At 36.8% G+C, this 24352-nt stretch overlaps 1 protein-coding gene across 1 annotated transcript; it reads left to right on the top strand.

Moving 5' to 3' along the window:
• Positions 1 to 419: 419 nt before the first annotated feature.
• LOC117435700 (transmembrane protein 170B) lies at positions 420 to 24186 on the top strand. Its single transcript, XM_034059062.3, has 3 exons — positions 420 to 871; positions 8992 to 9162; positions 19228 to 24186. The coding sequence occupies exons 1-3, from the start codon at positions 790 to 792 to the stop codon at positions 19356 to 19358; spliced, it is 384 nt and encodes a 127-aa protein (XP_033914953.1). The 5' UTR covers positions 420 to 789; the 3' UTR covers positions 19359 to 24186.
• Positions 24187 to 24352: the final 166 nt, after the last annotated feature.

The raw sequence follows: 24352 nt of genomic DNA, 5'->3' as shown, positions 1-24352 counted from the left end.
CTATATGTAAAACTGTGATTACATTATAGATAAACTAATAAATCCTGCAACAAAACTGTAATAGTGGGCAGGATATATATATTTGCAATTAAAATAAATTCCGCAAATGATTATAAATATATGCTATTTGAAAGAAAAAAGTAGATCACCACAGAAAGCCAATTCTTACATTCGTGCATAACATGACAATTTATATAAAGTAATACATATCAGTACAGCAAAATACGACATTACATTTTAATTGAAAGGTTCTGGAAAACAAATCTCCCTCTCCGATCACAATGCCTCCAAGCTGTCCCACTCGGGTTGATGTCATATTACTGTGACAGAGAAGGACCAATCAAAACGCGAGACTGTTTATGCGGTTCCATCCCAAAAACCTGACCTGTGTCATAATTACGAGCCTTTGTTCTGTCTTGTCTAGAGCTACTGCCCTGTATGCCGATATTAAAAGGAGCCTCTTCGTGATTGGTTTGCCTGTAACGTTCTCCCGCTACACTCCCCTTTAGAAATTGCCACCCCTTTAACTGGTGTGTACTTGTGCTAACGGAATTGTGGGAGGTTTTGGTTTGTGCTTGCCTGCCGCGTTCATAATGGCATCCAGTCTGCAGCTGCTTCGTTGGAGACAGCGAAAGAGCAGACAGATTGCCTGTACCACCCTCACCAACAGAGCTACGGGCAAACTGAAAAACCATCTGAGGTAGAAGCCGCGGCGAAACCACCATCTGTCTTCTCAATGTCTTCATCAACTTGACAAAGAGTGGAAACCCGGGCAGCAGCGGCAGAAACATGAAGGATTACTCTATCAACCTTTCCGTGCAGCAAGTCCTCAGCCTGTGGGTCCACGGGACCGTCCTCGAGCACTTCACAGGTAAGATACAGGCATCATTAATTGATTGCCTGCACCCACATTTCGGATTTTTAAAGTTGTATGTAGGTCACCCTTTATTAGCAGGTTTGTGTGAGCTACTTCATCATGTGAAATAAATGGGCGACATGGACTTCATGCGCGTCCATTTTTAAAGAGATAGTATTAAGCAGTGCCGTAGACATAGAAGCACCTGCTAAGTCTCATTGGAACAAAAAATGTGGTGTGATGGACTTTTCTCAGTCTGCATTCTGTTTGATTTCTATTGACGTTGTGATAGGAATTGGGGCAGAAAACAAGCAAGTTGTAGTTGGCTTTTATGTATTTCTTTTCATTAACCCCCCCCCCCCCCCCCCCCCAAAAAAAGCTCTCTTTTCTGGTGTCATTGAAATGCAGGTGAATAAGACACACACGTTGTTTTTTTCAACCTGCTGTGTATGACCTGTAAAGTAGTACATGGTACTGTAAGCCTTACATTATATATTGGATTCTGACAGATATTCCAAGTCCAGTAACTTTAATTTCATAAATATTTTGCATTCTAACAAATAGGAACGTTAAGAGAGGAGTGAAGCTAACCCCTTTGCCTCCCTGCCCTGTACCAAAATGTCACAGGTTTATCTTGTTACAGTAGAACTGTGGTATTCAAGTTGTCCTGGATGAGTGCAGTTTGTTTTACTCTGAAACACTGAAACAAAAAGATGGAGTAGTATTGCTCCTTAAGGACTGTATTTTTGAAAGATAATCATCGTTCAAAGTTATAACTTGGTTTAATTGCAATGCATTATTATTATTATTATTTATTTCTTAGCAGACGCCCTTATCCAGGGCGACTTACAATACAAGATATCACATTATTTTTACATACAATTACCCATTTATACAGTTAGGTTTTTACTGGAGCAATCGTGGTAAAGTACCTTGCTCAAGGGCACAGCAGCAGTGTCCCCCACTGGGGATTGAACCCCCGACCCTCCGGTCAAGAGTCCACAGCCCTAACCACTACTCCACACTGCATTGAATACATCTTTAAAATTTAACTTTGTAAAATGTGGCTGGTGGCTTATGCAGTGTTGGTTTATGCTTTCATCAGCAATTTGATGGCCTTGACTCAGCAGGATTGTTTCTATACATTTGGGTGTACTCTAAAAATAGAAGAAATGAAAGTCGGCCTATGAAATGTGTGTTTTTATGCCGTTATGTTGGTTAATGTCAGTTACGTTGCACCAGCAATTTGATTTTTTTTTTTTGTGTGTGCAGCATATTGGCTTTCTAAATCCAGTCTTCAAAATGCAGTGTAACAGATTCTTGTTTTCCAATGAATAATTCTTTGGTGCCTGTTTTAACTATTTAAACACGAAGTAAAACAGTAAGTAGTTTCAAAAAATCATTCTGAGTAGTTATTGCAATTACTCAAATATTATGGGTTTTTTTTGTATTTTCTTTTTTGATGTGTTTTAAAGTTATTTTGACATGTGTTAAAAGCAGCTGCTCATCTGTTCAAGTAGACTTTGTCAGACACATTAGCCAAGCTAGATGGCCACTGTGTTTAAAGAATTGAGAGCCAGCTCCATCTAGAGTATTTCCATTTGTATGGCTGGCAATACATAGCTGTTCTTCAGGTGCCACTGGCTCTGACTTACATAAACTGTCTGATCTAGACAGTGTTACATATGTCTGTACAACAGTCAGTCCTCTAATATATGTCTACATCATTGTATCACTTCTCTATTGCAACTTCTGCTTTTTCATAAGCAGATTGTGGTTAGCACTGTTTTTTTTTTTACGCAGATAGTTTTTTTTTTTTTTTCATTCTTCTGGTGCTATTTGAAGCAGTGGAAGGTTTAAATTACATCTTCAAACTATCTTAGGAAGTAAATGAGGAATTCAAAAAGGAAATGGTCATATGGCGTTACTACAATGAGGGTGATACTGAACCCCCCCCCCCCGTAAATCAGGTGTGGTGCTCTTCAGCTGAAACTCGCCAACTTCAGTCCTTTCACTCCTGATAAACTTGCAACTGGACACCATGCTCAAGGTTTACATTAGATCCGTGTACACATTATACATACTATGTACCTACATGTTGATTATACCAGTGACTGGGGTTTAATTATTGTTTTTATAAATTATTTCTGTGTAATTCTTGGAACTAGTGTAATTAAATGTAATTGATAATTAAACGGCATTGTCAAGTCTTAATTTTTATTTTATTTTCTGGCAAGGGGGCGATTTAAGTTCAGCTGATCCTTAGGGAGCATTGTTACGAAAAAGGTTGAGAAACACTGTTATAGACGATAACATTTTTCAGCAGATAGCTTAGGTTTTATAAGGAAAAAAACAATATGTGCTGTAGAAACTATTTTTAAAACCATATAGGGCAATAAACTTTTCATGTTGCTACTGGAGAAGACCATTGACCAGCTGTTGTTGCTTTTGCAGACTGGGAGATAATGTTGCTGCCTGTGAAATGCAGTGCAGTGTGGTGTAAAACTGTTTAATGGGTGTCCACTGTACAATTCATAGAGTTTATCTGCATGTCAGCCCTGTTTGATCATCTTCTTTACAATGCATTGTACTGTATAAACCACCATTGTGTGTATTCTATTATGGGCAATAGTGTAACAACCATACAATTTTACATGGAATGGCCTATAGCAACATGTTTGCTATAGTCTGGTTTAATATCGTATTCCTTCGAATATAAGATGCAGCCCAAATTTACCACCCTCAATTTGAGGAAAAAATAAAACCTCAAATATGCATTTACAAAGATACAACCTCAATTACGCTGTTGTATCGTACAAAACTGACACGAAACAGTGTTATTGTAGATTAACCGCAGAGCTTGTTTATCGTGCTGCACACTGTGTAATGCTTACAATGGCGTCTCTGTCATACACACACCACCACTCGCTTACGGCATCACACATGCAGGCAACAGCAAGCACGACAACACTCCACGGCATCAAGCAGCATGTAACCCAGCAACCACAAGAGAATTGAACATTGCTTGGCATTTCAAAAAATATCCGATCTGTCCAAGCTGGTACTGTTTGTTAGAAATGCTGAAATTGTAAACGTTTCTCTTGGCATTCCTCAGGAAGCTTGGTTTGTCTTTTTTTTCTCAGTGTCGCGTTGCTTCTTGTGTATTTGGGCAGACGCCTTTGTTGTCTTTTCTTGGCAGTCAGTCACGGTGCTGTTTGTGTGCTTGGGTAGTCCCGTCTTTTTTTGGCTTTTTTTTTTTTTTTATAATACTTGCATCACTATACTGTACTCTAGAGCCCTTGTTACACGAGTCAATTTACTAGCAACTTTTATCGCCTGCGACCAAATCCCGCGAGGATTGTCCCGTGTAACAGTCCTGACAACGTATTGTCAACGTTCTGGCAACTGCATGGCAACGCGATTGCTTGAGTGGACAGCGATCCTACTCCAAGCAACAGGTTCCAGGCAATATCCAATCAGAGCACTGGTGTGTGTCACGTGATTCTGTCTGCTACAGTGAAAACAACAGTTGAAATGGAAATGAAAGCCGCAATTACCTGGACTTGTGAGAGAGAAATACTTCTCATAGAGTTTTATGAAGGGTGGTCAACACATTGTTATTTTGGTAGTGGACTATTTTGATAACAACCAATGCTGGGAGAGTTACTTTTAACAAGTTTTTAAAACTAATTAAAATCTTTGTCCAACTATCGTTAACTACGCCCGAACTGCACCTTGTTCAGGTCTCCCCTTCTTAATATTTAAAATACCTTTGTATAAAAGACAGCAATAATAATAATAATAATAATAATAATAATAATAATAATAATAATAATAATAATAATAGGGGAATAAAAATGTCCATATTATGTTATTTTGTTACCTTTTTTTAAACCGTTACTCCGCAGCACTGTGATAATATAACCATAAAAGGCTGTTTTTTTATTATGACTTGTATGTGTATATATATATATATATATATATATATATATAATATATATAATGCTGCTTTTTGTAATGAAGGTGGATTTAGTTATTCTAACTGAACTGTTTAGAGCACAAATTCCTCTGGGATCCGAGGGATGAACAATATTTTAAAAGAGGAAAACGAGAGGCAAAACTCTCTGAACTCAGTGGGATTCTAGGTGTTAATGGCACGGAAACAGCATGTAACAGTAGGTATGATGCAGCATTTAAAGAAATTAAAAATTATCGTTCATTCTTATCTACGTGTAGTACTGTACGTTAAATTGAGTTTTACATATTTGGCTTATTTGTTTTTATTCTGTAAACGTTACTACTTTATTATTATAATTATTAGTTGTTCAATTATTTAAAGATGACAGTACTACTAAATAGTTGTTCTGATGCTTGGTATTTGTAAGTATGTGACCTGAAAACCAGAACCACGTGACGTAGTTCTTAAATATGATTGGATATTGCTTGGATTAAAGGCAATTTGTATCGAATGCGAGTTGTCTGTTAGTTGTATCGTGTAACAGGTCAAATCCCCCGTGGTGACGTCACAGGCAACACGCTGCTACAACTTATGTTGCCAGCGCATTGACTCGTGTAACAAGTCCCTAAGACGCAGGCTATTTGAGAACCAAAAAATGGTTAAAGCGCGTCTTCAATTCGAAGGAATACGGTACATACAAAAAAAAAACCTATAAAATCTATCGCAGATCTCTGTGTTTCCGCTAGGAAAAACTGCTGCCAGTCACAGTGACTGGTCACTAAATAGTTTACCAGTCTGTGGCAGGACGAGAGCCCTGCCGAGGCACGGGGTTGTATATGTGGGAAGTATTAGGTGGCAGGGATGGAGTTAAAATGGAAATGTGGCTAGAGCCGTTAATTGAATGTTTAACTCTTTCACTGCCTTCCTGCTTTGGAACACTGTGCTGCCAGCCTGCCCAACCAAGATGGCTGCCAAAATGCTGAAAGAGTCTGACCTGCAAAAAAAAGCTCGCTTCCTTTTCCTGTCTTCGCCCTGTCAAAATATTGCACATTGTCACTAAACTTGCATCTTAAGTATATTATAATCAGATCCGTGTTGCTACATATGCAATTATAATGTATGTATGAATTGCTGTTTTTTCTCACGTCAGGTTTTCCTCACATAAATGCATAAAAAAATGTTGTTTCTGCTTATTACCTTAAATATCACAGAAATATCTGAAGTAGGAAAATAACATGCATATTAATTATTTTTTTCAAATTTACTGTTTACTTATTAGGCAGGAGGCTGTGTGGTCCAGTGGTTAAAGAAAAGGGCTTGTAACCAGGAGGTCCCCGGTTCAAATCCCACCTCAGCCACTGACTCATTGTGTGACCCTGAGCAAGTCACTTAACCTCCTTGTGCTCCGTCTTTCGGGTGAGATGTAGTTGTAAGTGACTCTGCAGCTGATGCATAGTTCAAACACCCTAGTCTCTGTAAGTCGCCTTGGATAAGGCATCTGCTAAATAAACAAATAATAATAATAGGCAAATGTTTGTACAATGGTTAATATTGACGTTTTATTTCTTTAGTATCAACTACTTCAGTGTTGGAATAAACATTTTTGTACAAAAAAAAAAAAAAAAAGTTAATGTTTAGTGTTTGGAAATTCTTATTAATTAATTAATTATTTTGTTGACGTTTCAGTGTGAACATACTTGTCATTGTTTGTACATTTAACTTTGTGTGGTAAATGCACAGCGGGTGGGCGACTTTAGTCGCCACAGGCAGCGAGAGAGTTAAATAATGAATTAAGGCTCCAGCCACAAGTGTATAAATAAGGTGATCACGGGTGGTGAAAGGGTTAGTGTGTTGGAGGTAATGTTGGTGTTTAGAGGTATGTGGTGAGTGTTTTTCGTGCTGTGCCGTTTTGTCCTGTGTTTTTGTATAGTCCTTTTTCTTTTGGCCCTTGTGCCGGTTATTTTTGTTAATGTGTGTTTTTGTTCTGTCTAGCGTTTGTTCTTTATTTATTAAATCCGTGCATCAGCTCTTCACTCGCAGTACTGTGTCCATTCTCTTCTTTGTCTGACGTCCACTCTTGGAGTGATACACATAGTTATGGAGAAATTTATAACAATTTGTTTTTAAAGGTTGTTGAAATACTTTTCTTTTAACATCCATATTTCGCTTCACGATTTCAAATTAAAATATTTTACACAATAGTTATTGGCTTAACTGAACTACACTTATAATACCAGCTTGAATTTAAATGTGTGTCCTGAAAAGATAGGAGGGTGCGCAAACTTACATAAGACTAGACTGACATACCTAGAGTAAAGAACACGTAAAAAACATTTAAAAATAAACTGCACTTGCTTTATGCTTTCATTTCAACAAACACACAAAGCATAGTCAATCACTATAATGGATGAAAACAAAATAAATCCTCCCCTGCAGGAAAAACAAAAGGAGGGGATGTGGATCAAATCAGCCTTGACTTGCTTTGTTAACAAGCATGTGCCAAGACGGGAACTGCCGAATCACTCACTCATTCGATTGTCTTCAAAGGGCGCCCTCGTTCGATCTTGTTAGTGACAGTCAATGTTTCTCGTTGTCAGTCATCTTTTGCTGCGTCAAACTAACAGACGGCTTCAGTCTCTGCCCATCATTATGAATTTTGCTTTCGAGATTAAGCATGCTGTGTGAATGCAAGATTTGTAATGAAAATGTCCATTTAAAATGGATTAGGTACAGGTCCCAAATTCTAGCAGCAAAGCACTATTCCTATTGCCTTTCTTATACCCCGCTTGGTGTGCATTTCCTTGGAGGTGGGGATATAGAAGAGGCACCCACCCAAATGTGCCTGTGACACACTTTAAGTTTTGGGAAACACTTATCCAGTTGTGATGACACTTGGTTAGTACATTAAGCTCATATTTAGATGCTATCAGAATCTTGGGATATATGGGGATTTCATTAATTCAGATGGTCAGACAGCCAATTTGTGCTAAAGAATGTCCTTAGCAGCCCGTGGTGCTGAGGTCCGCTGATCTCTCAGTGATCAGAAACCATGTGTACCCAAAGCGGTGTGCGTCAAAATTCAAACCAGTTTGACTCTAAAACGTGCAGCTTCAGGAACGCCCTACTTGCTGCAAACACACCTGCACTGTCTGTTCACTTAGGTTAAATGCTATACATTGCTATACATGTAAATGTAGAGTTTTATAAAACTGAAATGAACAATTAAGGGAAGTTATTTTAAGGACTCTTAAGATCAGCTGAGTTGTTTAACAGGTTTGTGTCATTGCCAATGTCAACATTACCATGCTTTTGTAAAATTAACAAGCACCTGCGACTGAACATCGTAATGTGCACCTATTTTAGACTACTCTAGAATAAAGATTATTGAAGAATACTGCATTTGGGTAAGCCGCTGGTTGGTTAATGACAAGAAAGGTAGGGTGAAGAGAATTTCACACTCTAGGTGAACTGACATAGGAAGTGCAAGAGTAAGGTCTGCACACATGGCTTTCTTCAATCTAGTATGGTACTAGTTTGGAAATTACATGTTTGTAGTAAAATGTTTCTTTAAAAATTGAGTCAAAGGGGTCCCCATACTTACTACACTTGAGCTGGAATGACCCTATTATAGTTTTATGACAAGTAAACATGTCTAGCCATTGTATGAGGTAATCTCATTATAGATGACTAGGTGTTGGTGTGCGAGTATGTAAATATCTTATAAAGCCCTTCCTTCAGTCAGTTAAGCCATACTGTAAATTTGTGTCTCCAGCCCTGGCGAGTGGCTTCTTCCTCTGTATGACCGATGCCATTCACTTGGGACCCGTACCTAATTCACAGGTAGGTCTGATGGGAAAGGGGATGGGGAGACTAGGCTATACTTGTACTAGATGCAGTTCTAAGACTCAAGTCATAGTGTGTATATAAATTGTAAGCCTCATTTTCAGTTGGAGAGTCTAGCAAGACGGCAGCAGTTTGTGAATATTTGTGTATTTCTTGGCAATCTAAGAGTGTAACCTACTTTTTTTTTTTTTTTTTTTTTTCTCCCTGAATGCTTTAAATCTATTGCTGAGATTCAGGAATAAGCTTGTATTATTGTTCCAGCAGTCTGGTGGAAATTCAGTTGAATGGCCATGGTGTTGTACTGATGTGCTGCTGCTGTTTGTTGTCCTTGCAGAGATGTGGTACTGGGTGTTCCTGTGGGCTCTCTTCTCCTCACTGTTCGTCCACGGGGCAGTTGGGCTCCTCATGCTCGTCATGATGCAGAGACACAAGCAAGGGAGGCTCATCAGCTTCATTCTGGTCAGCGTTGGATTCCTGGCCTCTGGCACTGGGGGAATGATAACCAGTAAGTGAGCCTAGAAACAAACTGTGGTGTGGGTGTTTTTGAGGGTACCAGCTCTTCCCCTTTTAAAAGTTGACTTAAAATTGTTTTGAGGATGGACAGCTCCCAATATACACCACTGCTCATTGTTGAGTCACACTTTCCAGAACATGGAGGGGATCTCAATTGCCTTGTACAGTGGCCAAGCATTAAGCCCTTGGACTAGCAGATTTGAGGCAGAGTTTAAATGTAACATGCACAATCAATTCAACACGTTAATTTCTTATTCACTCGCATTCACAAATCTCTTGCCCAGAACACTGGATGTAATAATTCTGTCATACTGATGTCCAAGAGAAAATTGACAGCTGTACAAAAAAGGTAAAATCCCAATTATGACAGGTAAAAAAAAAAAAAAAGCCTCTGTGCTGAAGTTGGATAACCGTACAGTGGTCATAACCTATAACATTCACAATGGAAAAATACAATTACTATATAAAGTCCTATTTATCATCAGTTGCTGAAGAAGGGATAACTATTAGTGTTGATTTCACACACACAGATTCCCATCATGTTTTGTTTGGTCATTTATCAGTCAAACCTATTGACAACCACAGCATGGATGGATTTTTTGTCTCTAGTGATCAGACTGAAGAATCCCTGTATAAAGTTCCCTGACCTGCTGTTTTTTTAATAAGGTTAACAATGGGTGTCCAGTTAATAATTCCAGTTAAATCTGTGGATTGTATTTGTTATAGTTGGTATTTGCTGTTCTTGTTTGTCATCAGTCACGCATGTCTGCCCTAGACCTCTTGCCAGTCTGTAGCTCTTTTCAGAGTGGGGCTTCATGGTCCACTCCCCACCGCTCTACCTCAACTTGTACTTGTGTGTCAATATAACGCAAACTATTAAGTAATTTGATGATTTTACTCTACCTGTCTGTAAGAAAAAAATAAATAAAAATTGGGGCTAGAGAACCATTAAAATGCCTAAATTGGAGGGTGGTTCTTATCTAATCTTTCACTGAATCAATATTGAGGACTTCGGTGTCTAGTTCATAAAAAGTTGAAAATAAAAACATTGCATAATTTGGATGTGGATTGATCAGTAGAAAGAAAAGGTGGTCAGAGAGGCCCATAGGAATCTTTGAACATTCTTTCATTTCTTTGTTTTAGTTTATTCGTCCCTTAAGTATTCATTATTTCTTTGGGCTCCATTTGTATCTGAGCGAAAATGCAGGTGGCAATGCAGCTGCAGTGTAGTGTAACTAACCACTTGAATCAATCAAGGGACCTGCTAACCTGCTGTATGTTGGTGAGGAAATAAATTCAAGTTTATCTGGGGAGCCATCTGTTTTCTTTAGTGACAAGAAACTAAATTAACACACCGCCTTCCGTCTATAATTACAGTATCCCTTGCATCTTGAAAATGAGGTGTCTCGGTAGACATTAACATACCCGATGCATAACATACAACACAGTACAGAGGAGGTTTTTTATTTTTTATTTTGTCTTTCACAAAATCGATGCAAGACACAGGATATTGGCACAGTAACACCACAGATCCCAGAGATGGAAACCACATACAGTAGGACCGGGAAACAAATTTATGGGGGGGGGGGGGGGGTATATAAACATTCTTCCTGTTTTGTATGGATAATAATGCCAAACAAACAATTACCTGAACTGGAGCTAAAAATAAAGCATTGAGCGGTGAAACATAATAAGCTGCTATTGAATGGGGGATCAGCTGCAAGCTTGTGGTTTGGCAGTGTTCCTGCATCTGTGTTTATGTAGATAGTGGTTCTTTATGTATGGTCTGGTATGGAAATGTGTGCATATGTGTTTTGTTTGCTTGTGTATGATTACCTATTGTTTAAAACTTCCTTGGAAAGCAGATGTTTGACTCAGGATCTCTGTGTATCTGTCATTCCATGCCAAATGGACCAATGGTCCCCACCCCACTGTCTCAGATACTTTTGATATCGATCACATATGGATGCACCTGGAAGTGTGTACAAAGTGTGCCATTTTTAAGGATAAAATGTTCCAAATTTACTGTAAGTAGAAGGATAGATTTCACAATTTTATTTTTCCAGACTTTTGGGGGGGGTGGTGGTGGACATTGCTATATGACATTAAAAACAAGTGGGTATCTGGTGGGGATGGGCATTTCCATTTATTTTACATTGAATACATGTCATTTACTAAACGATTACACAATTAGACTGTTATATTTTACATCAACGTGCCAGTGGCTAAATAATGCTTACATAATACCAAAATGGAAGTAATGCGTAAAAAGAATTAACCATAGTGCTATTTGACAAGGCTAAAATAATTAACAGGGAGTGTAATAGGTACAGCCCATCTTATGCATAATTTCCAAACAGCAATTAAAGGCAACATGATAATATACAGATTATAACAAATCAATAAGTGATGCCTTCATTGGACAGCTATAAAAAATGTTTACATTAAGTAACATATCATTAGATAAGGTACATACTTCCCGGTCCTGTTATACGCTGTGCTGCATGAAGCCTTATAAATAATGTAGTACAGAGGAGATGTTAAATCAATAAATTTAATTCACTAAAAGTCAAGTTAAAATTTGATTTATTTAATCCTGTCTTTCAACAGTGCTGATAGTCCCTGTATCTTTAGTGGTCGTTTCAACCATTTAGGTTCATTATTCGCTCCTTTGCAGAGTGCATTTGGTGCAGCAAGCTGTAATGGTCCGTTGTGATTTACCAGAACTTGTGCCAGGCATACGCTCAGTCTCACAGTCAACAGAGCCCGAGGCCTGTGGCAGGGCTTCCCTCTGCAGATAGGTGTATAGGGCCTATGTGCTTGTATCGTAGTGGGTTATTGTTGACCCTATGCTTTTTCATCAGTGAAATAACTTGCATTAAATAAACTGAGGGCCAACAACATGAATACACAAAGGATTCCCAGCATAGTTTGTTGGTATGTTGTCCTGATTAGTTTCTAAATAGCTGCTGTGGCAAAGTGCCCGCCCCTGTGTGTATTTTGTGTGTTGTGTTGTATGTATGGTGCGTATGTTAATGTTGGTGTATAGATTGGTACACGGGATATAAACGGGTCTGTGTTTCATGTGTATTTAAAAAGTGTAGATTTGTATTTAGGCACGAGGAGAGCACAAATCACTTCACATGCTGGTTAAATGTAATATGTGAGCACGGGGTTGCACAGAATTAATTCACGTGCTGGGATTCAAGTGAATAATTAGTAATTGAATCCCAGCACAACAGTATAAATAGGCACATTTTTAGTCACTCGTGGTTAGGTGTTCGGAAGAGGAGAACGGGTGAGAGAGAGAGAGGAGAGTTAAAATCATTAAAAGTAAAGATAAGTGTGTGTACTCACCGTGTTTGTTTGTCTCCGTGCACCGTTTGTGTTTAGTGCGTTTTGTTTGTCTTTTTACTTTGGCGTATAGTGCCGTGTCCTGTGTTTTTGTGCTGTTTTCAAACCTTTTATTTGTTAATAAACGCTGAGTGCAGCCATTGCACCCAGCTCATCATCACCACCGTCTCTGTTCTTTGTATTCCTTTCTGGTCTGACGCCACCCACTCTGGCCGTCTTTGTGACACTGCCCAAAACTTTTTTTTTTTTTTCTTACTACTACTAGGTTTAATTTCTAGGCACCAAATAGTTTTGTTTGGCATGTTATACTGCTACAATATTAAACAAATTGTTAGAGCATGATCGAAATATAAGCACTTGGTATCTGGTAAGGTAATACATTATTATAAAAAATAAACAAACCGCAAACTCTCCAAAGCACTAATCAGACAGGAGACAAAGGCAGTCTTCCCATCAGTACTTTTATGTTGCTGTACCTGAAGGTAATAAGTCTTTCTGATACCAGAGGGTTTGGCACTGTTACTATGTTTTTAAATGAAAACATAAGCTAAATATAACTTATTCAATGTGAAATGGGTTGCATTTTATTTTATTTATTAATATAAATTAAAATCATTTGCTATAGATTCTGTTGGCTGTTATCATCACAATAGTGCCGTGGGCTTGCAGCGTCCAATTTGTTTTATTATTCTCAACTGGGCAAACCCCCCAGAACAGCTCAGGAGAACTGAAGGTCAGTGGACGTCTTGCACACCAAGGAGCTCAACAGATAATGTTGACATGCTACCAACCCCTGGGAGACCAAGGCCTAAAACAGACTTAATATAATATATTTGGACACTGAGGTGAAAAAAAAAAAAAAAAAAGTAAACACGATAACTGCTTTTAATTTTACATCAGTCTTCACCAGACTTTTGTCATACAATCCTAGCCTCCTATAGATTTTTTCGGAATGCATTTGGTTATAATCTGATAAACTTTACATTTTTATAACAGTATTTTCAGCCTGTACATACAATTAGTCACTTTCTTAACCTTAAGCAGTCCAAAAGCACTAAACCATCACTTTACACAGTATCTTCCTAATGTGCATACACAAAACATGCTGCAGAGGCTAGAGAGTGGTCATTTGTTCTGTTGGGATGTACAGCAAACCTTACTGTTTTTTTTACAGTAAATAGGCAATGCACATAGCAAGCTACTTCCCAAAGTAAAAAGACTGGGGAAGCTAGATAAGTGCCTTGTCAAACTTTGCATTCGTATCCTATCCCTGTCACCGGTTTGCCTTTGGTTCTTGAAAATGCCAGACACGATTGCAACGTTATGATAACGGGCCAGTTTGAACAGTAGTTGCCTAATGCTATTGTTATGATTTATATTTGTCTCCTTCATTTCAAATCTTAGTTTACTCTTCATGGTATGTGAGCAGTTACTTTGCTTTGCTGGATTAACCTGTTGTGATTTTAATAGATTGTATTCTATGTTCTTATAATTCTAAAAGGTATTGACAATGTCGACCCAGGGGACTTTTTCAACCTGAAAAAAGAAACAAGGACCAGGGGTCACAAATGGAGATTAGATAAAGGGGCATTCAGAACAGAAAATAGGAGGCACTTTTTTACACAGAGAATTGTGAGGGTCTGGAACCAACTCCCCAGTAATGTTGTTGAAGCTGACTCCCTGGGATCCTTCAAGAAGCTGCTTGATGAGATTCTGGGATCAATAAGCTACTAACAACCAAACAAGCAAGATGGGCTAAATGGCCTCTCATTTGTAAACTTTATTATGTTTATGTATCGGAATTCCCTGGGTTGCAAGTCACATTTCAAGACCCGTAGTCTTTTTGTCTATTGTTGTTACAGACCCCGCCCCCATGTGCATAAATAAACACATTTCTTTTGACTATTAGCCAATGCTTTTAGCCAAATGGATTGTTGCTCCACTTAATTTATATTTTAAATACCCACGTATTCCACTCAATATAATGCATCTAAAATGTCACATGGCTAGAATCGGTAAACTGTAAATTAGTGTCTACTCTGTATATTACTAATATTTAAATTGTACAGTTCATTTAACTAAGTCACTGACTCACATCTGTTTTTCAGTCTACATTGTGAGTATGAAAACTGTATTGATTTTGCACCAATCAGTCATTTTGATTTTCCACTCCTAGCCTCCTATACAATTCATGGGATTACGAGAACCCTCCGTGTCACTGCAATGGTTTTAAATACCTTGTTTTTTGTTCAGATAAATGGCAAGTTAATGTGTGAAATTGTTAACCCAGTAAAAATGTTTCTTGCTTGTGTTCAGTCAAGGGCATAATGCCAGTAAAACACATTCTTAACAGGGAATTGCTGCTACCTGACCTTTTCAAAAGCCTGAGCAGTTCTGCATTTTAGCTTTGTTATGATTCATTTTAGTTGGCTTGTGCTAGTCCATTTCAAAACATATAAACCACAATGACAGATGGATGCCTTCTGTGATTTAGTCATTTTCCCTTCAGATCTAGTTAAAAGGATTCTAATGAAGTGTACAAACATCAAGATTTACTTTCTGAACAGCAAGGAAAAAATGAAGGTTCTGATTGAAGGGAACAGATAGATCACAAAGGATGAGTGCATAGTATATTGGGCTTGTCAGGAGGTTCAGAAAACAATGATGGAGGTGATTAACCGGTACTTGTTTGAAATGATTAGACTCCTGGTACAGCCGGCTAACTGACCCATGTCCATATAAAAATACAATCTAATTTAAAATACTGAAAAATGTAAGTAAAATATTATTGAAAAGTTAGTTTATCCATTACTTTGACACCAATGACGTGAAGTCCATTCAAAAAGAGTATATAAAGGTAGGGGTCACTGAGACACGGTTAACAGTAAGATTAAAGGTCACATGGTGTATATTGGATGAACTTGAATTCAAAGATAACCTCAAAGTCTTGCATTTGGTTAACTTTTGTGTATTTTTTTATTATTATTTTTATTACAAGTGAAAGCAAGAGAAGATGAATTAGAACACTGTCAGTCCAGCCTCACATGTTAGTAAGTTGTTTTTTTTTTGTTTTTTTTTTAATGACCTTGGACAAAAAATCTTCTGCAATTGACTAGTGATACAATTTTTAAGGGTTTAAATTGGTTATCTCATTTTAAAATAAGATTTTTTTTTTTTCATTAAATGAAGACGACTAGCTTTTGTTGCTTAATAGAAGCTGCAGCAACTCTTTGATACACGTTACTGTGACTTCTCCTGAGAATTGAACAAACCCAAAGAACTCCACACACAGTGTTCAGTCTGGGTCCTGTCTTCTGTCTGGGTCCTAGTTTTACACTTGAGCATCAACTAATTGCATTTGCCACACTTGGGAGTATGTTGCACTTATATCTTTGTATTGTACTCCATTGAATGTTATACATTCTCTGGTCTATTGGTGATCTTGAACATATTAATGTCGGCTATGCATGTAGACTCACCTGAAATTATGAATGTATTAAACTTAATTTAATTTACCTGATACACACACATGATAAACATACCATTAAAATGCAGAACATACTTGCTTAATGTTTGAAATTATCATCCATGTATACTGTAATTAAAACATCATAGATTGAAAAATAAAACATTTTGATTACTAATGTGCAGTTTTTGGCATTTTATTGGAATTGTATTATACTGCCACCCTCACAGTAGTGCCAGTTTGGTACATGTACTTGGCAGTGTCTTCATTCACCTACTGAGGATAACCTTAAGGGACATCCCTAAAAATGTGTGCCTCTATCCTTTAAATATCTTGCATTTCAATCAGATGATGGTTGTAATACTAATTCAGACTTCTTTGTTCTAAATATAAGCAATGTAATACTTGGTGTTCATTGGATGTTTGGAATAATACAAAGTGCTGTTTGTATTGAAAAAGATTTATATTTACTACAGCACTGATGGCTCTTTGGGTGTTGACTTCTAAATGCAAGCAGTGGCACCAATGATTTCACTCCAGTGGTGTGGTGAGCAGTTTGACTGCATAGTGATGCATCGGAATGGGCTTTTGCCAAAAGTGAGGTGCAATGTAGCAAGTGACAGTCACTAAATAAAAGCTGGATGAATGTTAATTGAGTTTTACACATGCAGTTGCCTTCTACAATTCAGTTAGATCCAATCTAAAGAAGTCAGTCTGCTTTTTTAATTGCTCCGCAGTATCACCATAATCAAACAAGGGAAGAATACAGCTCCAACACAATTTCTGCTTTGGAGCATAATGTTTTTTTCACTATTATAAAAGAGAACGTTTGAGCCATTTTCTTTTGAGATAGTTGAAATATGCAATGGATCCAACCAGGTCCCAAGATTATTAATAGATAGACAGATATATATATATATATATATATATATATATATATATATATATATATATATATATATATATATATATATATATATATATATATATATATATATATATACATATACTACTGTGTTTTTTTTGTTTTCTCAAAATAAATATTTATAAATAAAGTAGTTCTTCACTCCATTATCAGTAATAAAAAAATACCTGATAAATTTTAGTCCCTGAAACAGGATCTGCTTATATTCATTTGTTTCTTTATTTATAAATGTTGTAAAAGTCTCTCATGTTTTTAATTATATATATATATATATATATATATATATATATATATATATATGAGAGAAATTAGATTAGATAAATGTTCTAATATAACTAAGTCAGATGCATCGGATTTACAGTGTTTCCCCGTTTCTTAGCTGTAAACAAGTTCCTTTGTCATGTTTTTGTCTCTGCGTGCTGCTGTGAAATGTCTCCGCCCTTTAAAAATGAAATGCCTGTCTCAGTGACGAAAAAACAATCAGGCGGTGAAGTTCAACCCCACCCCTATCCAGTGATACGCGTTAACAAGCTGTACTGCAAAGTATGGCGGCCCAGTAAGTCAAAGAAACGAAGTGCATTTATCTTGTTTACCTGATCATGGGCCCAGAATGACACATCAGTATAATGGTGTTTACATGATCACAGTCCTAAAGGGTTAACCCATTCAAAGATACAGATCACACAGTTTGTCACATCCATTTTTCTTCATGAGATGCCATTCCCCTTACATTATGTCCACAGGGGTGTTTACTAATGCAATAATATGATGTTGAGAATGTTTGTTTTCTTCTGCTTCAAAAATGTGTGCTTTATCAGGTACCTGTTGAAAAGAATTGATATAACAATATTTGGCCAACTTACAGTGCATGCTTTTTTGGGTTTTGTTGTTTTTGAGAACAAATACCTTAATTGGTCAATTTAAGATCAGGGAACTAAATTTGAAGAGTGCCAACAGCTTTCTTCAAACAGATGTACTGTGGGATGTAATCCTATTTTGCAAAGAAATAAAGACCAGAAAAATTGCTGTGCTACTACTACTGTAGCAGTTAATCAGGCTTAATCATACAGATATATTATAATTATAATTACAAAAATTGTGTATTGGTCTGAGCAATGGCACTAAGCTTTGCAGTATTTATACCATGTGGGGGCTGGTTTATATACTCCCACTAGTCATGGATAGAAAGTTCATCAATTGCGTTACATAGCCTACACTTTGGCAAATTTTGTTTTTGTAACATAACAAACTTTTTTATTAGCACATGATTTTTTGGATGTATGTTTTGCTTTCCCACAATGGAACATAATTTGAAGTTCACTTCATACCTGGTATTTATAATACCAGAAAAGGGACCTGTTGCCAACCTTTTGTTTGTAGATTTATTGTTTTCAGAGCTGAACTCCCTAAGCTAACAAAAGCAGTCCAAATAGCAGGTTTAACATGAATTTCATAGATTTGTTTATTCTATTCACGTCTGTTCTAGGTTGTGTTGTTTTTGATGCTGTTTAGCTCACTGTTGGAACCCTTCTCCCCTGCTGGAAATCCAGGGCAGTGTTGAGCTGTCTGTTTGGGAAATGTTTCTTCAGCTCGTGTAGCAGGACTGATACACCAATGTAAAGTAAGCACAGGGATTTAGGGCAGTAGATGCAAGTAGGTCAGGAAGATTGTCTGGACAGGGTACATTGATTGCCCTGTCTCATCAATGCACTGTAAGCTATGACAGATAATAGGATGGATTAGTTGGGTAATTGGCTAATAGCAGCTATGTATTGTATTATCATGGACATGACAGAAGCCCTGGTATAAATGAGATGCTAAATTTATCCTGGTGCACACATTTGTTTTTTCTAGGAATAGGCATATTTATTGTTTGGGTGAGGGAGGGGGGATTCTGTAAATCTAGTAACTGGTTATGAAGATGCAGGTTCTGAAACCCCTCACTTTTTAGTATGCGGTTTTATTTTATTTATTTTTCCCCACTTTATTTTTCTTTTCATTTTATTTAACCATGGTTTTGCGGTATATCACCAGCAAAATGAGACAGTGTGCTGAGTGCTGTATCTTGGAAATGCTTGTTTGATTTTGAAGAAATTATTCATGGACTGGGGCTATTCTACATCACACTAACCTGATTTTTCACCGTACTGTCACTGACCTGAGCTATCAAAGGATATTTTTTGAAAACTTCCTTGCCTCTGATTGAATCACTTGTTTGATTTGGTGCTATTCTGCATGCTGTGGGTTGTGTAACCATTGTCCTGCTGTCACTCTTCTCAAAATAGCCACTGATAATGTTGCTTTCCTTCTAGGTGCAGCAGTGGCGGGTGTGTACCGGGTTGCAGGCAAGAACATGGCCCCCTTGGAAGCCTTGGTGTTTGGGGTGGGACAGACCGTGCTCGCTGTCATCATCTCAATCTCAAGGATTCTCGCCACACTTTGAATATTGCAGTGTGTGTGGAAGAAGTAGTGAATGCAAAAAATAAATAACAAGAACAAAACTGAAGGTCTTTGATTTGGAACCCGCAGGAGACAGAAGGGGCCAATAATCCGCACTGAGTGGCTGCCAGGTCCAGTTAATTCAGTGCCGCCTGTGTTCAAGCTGTTGCACTACTGCACCTTATGTGCCTCAGTCACTGTTGCAGCATCGTGAAGCCTTGTGATAAAGCACCTTGTACATCTAACAATCAGGTTGAGCTTTGCTGACAGATGAGGACATTACCTGCTGTAGGTGATGGGTCTGTATACACAGAATTCAAGAACTGTTCTCTGAATCCGTATTAAATGTGCCAAACGTGACTTTTTAAACTGTAAATAAAATGAGCTATCTTATAAGAAAGCTAAAATGAAGTGCTATGAAATGCCATTTTTGATTTAATTCAATATTTTTCCTACTGCATAATAAGGGGTGTGTAACTGGATTTGAGCAAGTGTGATGGGTATGCTTATTTTGTTTTTTTTAACCCTGAAAAACTGTTTTCCATGCATATACATTATCAGTTAAAACAGAGATCACTAGTTGCCCTTTTATAAAAGATGAAGTAACTTGAAGCATATTTTGTTACACTTCCCATGGACAAATATGATAATATTATATATAATTTTTTTAATTATTTCCTACTGCTTTTGAAAGGTCATAACATTGATTTTATTTTTTGTCTGCATTTAACTTTCCTTTGCTAGGCGATGTCTTCTGTGTTTGAGGCTCAAGATATATGCTCAAGACCAAAAACACTGAAATCAAAAAGTTTATAAACTGGAAATTCCCAAAGAAGATATATTTTTTTCAAATAATCTGCATTGTTGGAGCATAACAACATGTATTCAACAACTCAAACCGTTGTTATTGTCAATTTCTTTTTAATGCACATAAATCAAACTAAGGCATGTTCTGCTTGAATAGAATTGACATCAAGGGCTTTTCATTAATCTGTTCTGGTACCAAATTAAAATGAGTTATGCCATTTAACGTCTAGCCAGAACCACAACACAAAATCATAATGCTAGAAAGAAAGAGTTTTTAGAAATGTGGTTGTGGCCAAAAGTACTGGGATATATTGCTTAGATTCCAGAAGGGTAAGCGAAATCTGTAAAGCAGAGTAATACTATAAGCTTGAAACTGCCAGGACAGATGGAAATTACCATTTGAAGTGCAAGCAAATGAGAAACTTTAGAACCTTGCAATAAGCAGTGAAAAGGAGGACATGACAGGATAGTATAATTAATTTATTGAGGAAATTCTGAGTGGGAGACCCATGGAATCCAGCTGTTGCTGACTGTGGGGAAAGACAGAGACCAACATCTATTGGAATCGGTGAGCCCCTTTCCTTGATGCATTTTATACCTGCAGCTCTAATCTAGCTTTAAAGAGAATCAAATCTGGCAAAAATGTGGTCCTCGGTAAACAAAGAGGCTAGAGGGAGAGGTATAGAAATACTGTGTATCTCTGAAGAAAAATGATAAATTGCTAACTGTTGTGGAAGAGTAGTAATTTAATTCATGATCGATTTTGCCAATTTTATTTTTTCCAAATATTACACAATCCATTTGCAAATTAAAAGTAATAAAAAAATCAATAAATGAATGATAACAGGAGGATTACATTGGCTTTTTCGTGGGAATGTGAAGGAAAGAACTTTTACTTCTAAATAGTGTAATTTGTGAAGGCACAGGCAAAATTGAACGTAATTGTGTGTGACTGCCACTTTTTTAGGGTGGTATGTTTTACCTTCACTATTAACTACAGTAAAGGGGGTACTCTGCTCAATATATAGTTTTGGAATCCATTTACTTTGTGCTTACTCTAATGCTATTCCAGATAAAATCTGCTAGTTTAATTTATGCATTCTTCTGGTTTTGTTGCGGAGGGAAACAAGTACACCAGAAAGGTTTAAAACAAATAATAAAGACGGATATAATATCTAACCTATTTGAAACTGAAGCCAGTGTAAATGTATTTTTAGAGAAAAGTATTGCTTGCAAAAGTTTCAGTATGGTTTTCTCTGATAGATTAATTAAAAGTTCAACGTTACTTTGTGCTTTGCATTTCCAAATCAAAACTTGTGTGCAGTTATTTAGTTTTTTTTTTCTCTCTCAACGGCACCTGCAAAAAGCATCATAACTAGCATAAACTGTTTTGATAATGTGTTTTCTATTTAATTCAAAGAGGAACATTGTGAATCTGCTTTTAAGCCAAATGAGGAACTCTGGTATCAACTTTTATCTGTTTTCAAAGGTTGTTAAACTGCTTGTTTGGTTGGTTGGTTCTTCTCTGATCAAATTATTTGTCCACTGGGTGGCAGCATATTGCAATAAATGAAACCATGCCATGTGCCATGAATTTGCAAGAAACAGTTTGCTATGTGAAAGGAGTACTTTAAATTGTACTTTTGCTAGTTCAATAGTTACAATTGTTGTATTCCTCTGAAAATGTGCCTTTTGCACTTGCACTTCAAAACAGGACTCCACTCCATTTAGAGAGAGCTGGCCCTGAAGAGAAATTAGACGAGAACAAGACATTCAATTATAACACTGTAAATGCCTCGTCTTTAGGATGTTTCATCTCCTGTTTAACATATCACAATTATTAGAATCAGTGTAGTGTGGCTTAATGCTAGTTCAGTGATGTAATACTGCATGACCTAAAGTTGCCAGAAATCCAGTTGTATTCTTTCTAAAACCACCAGATCATGTACTGTAGTCATTATTGTGAATGTGTCTGAATAGGAGCCTGCACCTTGTGGATTAGCTGCTGATGTCTTATTTTAGAGATCAAGTGTACTGCAGCATGGGCTTTTTTTGGACAGAGTATTTATTTATTTTTTTTGTACATAGTATGCGTGTGTTTTTTGGAGTGCAAAGGTACTAGGTCTAAAATACTTCCTTTTTTTTTATAAAGGATGGGCTTCAATGCATTTCTGTACATGCTCCTTCTCATAATTAAGTTCAGTAACTGTACTATTTAATAGACCTAAAAAAAACAGTTATGGCACAACCCCAATAAACAACCAAGTTATTTTGGTTTTATATTTTTTTCTCACTGCTTATTCAAGGATTGATTGGATCAAACACAAATGGCACGGAACAAAGCTTTGTATCTGGCAAAAGCTTTCTTTGTGTTTGTTGTTTTGTGTTGTATGTGGATGATGTTGTATAAGTGTTCCTTTTTTAACAGGGATATGTGTGTTTTTATTAGTGAATAAGTGAAATGAACAGTTTGTGTTTAATTGTTAGCATGCAATGTGTTGCATTACATCATAATATTACTGCGAGTGCAATATTTACATCTTATTTTTTTTTTAATGCAACTGTGTTATTGTACATGTGATTTTTATGTACAAGGGTTAAGCCATTCTTTATGTTGTCTTCATGATGAGTGAGTAGAAAAGTGGAATGGAATTGCAAAGTCCTCAGTGATCCAGCTAAATCAACTTGGTTGCCAGGACTTTGTCGGCATTCTTTCTAAATATTATGAATGACCCTTTGAGACGGATGATCTCTCTTCATAAGAGAAAATAAGAGCTCCCCGCTGCATATCTCGCAGTTATACGTACAGTAATGCATCTCTCCCTTGGTTAGCCTGTCAGTTTTATAGCTAAACTACATACTACTTGAGAACAGAACTCTGTTTTGCTCTTTTTCACCAACAGGTGTCGCCAGATTCATAGTATTTTCCAGTATACCAAGAACAGCAGATTTGGTAAACACAATGACCTTTTATTTACTTTCCATTTCCCTCTGTACAAAATGTATCCCTGTTATGTTTTTTGTTAGCATTATAAAACTAGGAAGAAAAAACAAAACAAAGAAGGGTAGGTTCATTTTAATGCTTCAAAGTTATTTCTTGCTGGCTTTAAGTCATGTGGTGGTGTGTTTTTTTTTTTTTTTTGTGTGTTTTTTTTTAATTGACCATATTTTGCAATGGTGCAAATCCTAATGAACGTTCTGCAAATTGTCTTCAGGATGTAAATCCAAATTAAGTCGGACTTATAAATGTGTGATTTATTATTATTTGTTTAATTGAGTTCTTTGACCCATTGAAAATAAAGTGCAATCTGTATTGCTCTTTTCAATGCTGATAGATGGTAGAACCACATTTTATTTGTTTTGCATACAGCTCTGTAAATATTTCCTGGGAACAGATTTGTGCGATTCAATACATCTATCCAGATCTCCTGATTTTTTTTTTAATTTATTTTTTTTAAATTGGGTGAACCATTTTCATCATGACACTGCCTCTTCAATCAGTAACTGGAAACCAATAGCCAATTAAAAAAATGTTTTGAATGTGTTTTTTTATTTATTTTTTTATTTTTATATATTTTTTTGTCAATCACTATTTTAGGAGATTACGATCAATAGAAAGATGCAGAGGCTGCATTTCTCCAAACCCTTCTTTTGATCAAGTTATTTATCAAGAAAATAAGCTGCTGTTCATGCAAACACCACCTAGTATTTTTGTATGTGTTTTAGCTGTTTTACTTTACTTGACATAAATTGTGGCTTAACTAAAACTTGATGTGCAAGCCTATGTATATGTATTGCATGTTTACACAATACACACCCCTGCTTCAGCTGTGAGCTGACTTACTGTATCTTACACCTCTACCTAACTGTGAAATACTGGCTGTATATATTGTAGACTATGGTTTTAAATTTTGTACAAGCAACTGTCGTTTTATAATTTCCCTATTTATGTAAAAATCCCATTCTGTATATACTGTAGCTTGAAATGAAATTTTACAATGAAAAATTCTACTACTGTCTTTCTGCCTGTTTGTTATGCTAAATTATTTTACACCTACACAAGCAGAAAAATATCTCAAAGGTTTATATGGGATGTTAATATGGGATCAGGTTAAATGAAGTACATTATTTTTTTATGAATATAACTTAGTGAATGTTCATAGCTGAAGGAACATGCACCAAAGGTGTTCA

This window comes from Acipenser ruthenus, chromosome 3 (genome assembly GCF_902713425.1).
Source record: "Acipenser ruthenus chromosome 3, fAciRut3.2 maternal haplotype, whole genome shotgun sequence".
Classification (NCBI taxonomy): domain Eukaryota; kingdom Metazoa; phylum Chordata; class Actinopteri; order Acipenseriformes; family Acipenseridae; genus Acipenser; species Acipenser ruthenus.
This window is presented reverse-complemented; position numbering and strand designations above follow the sequence as displayed.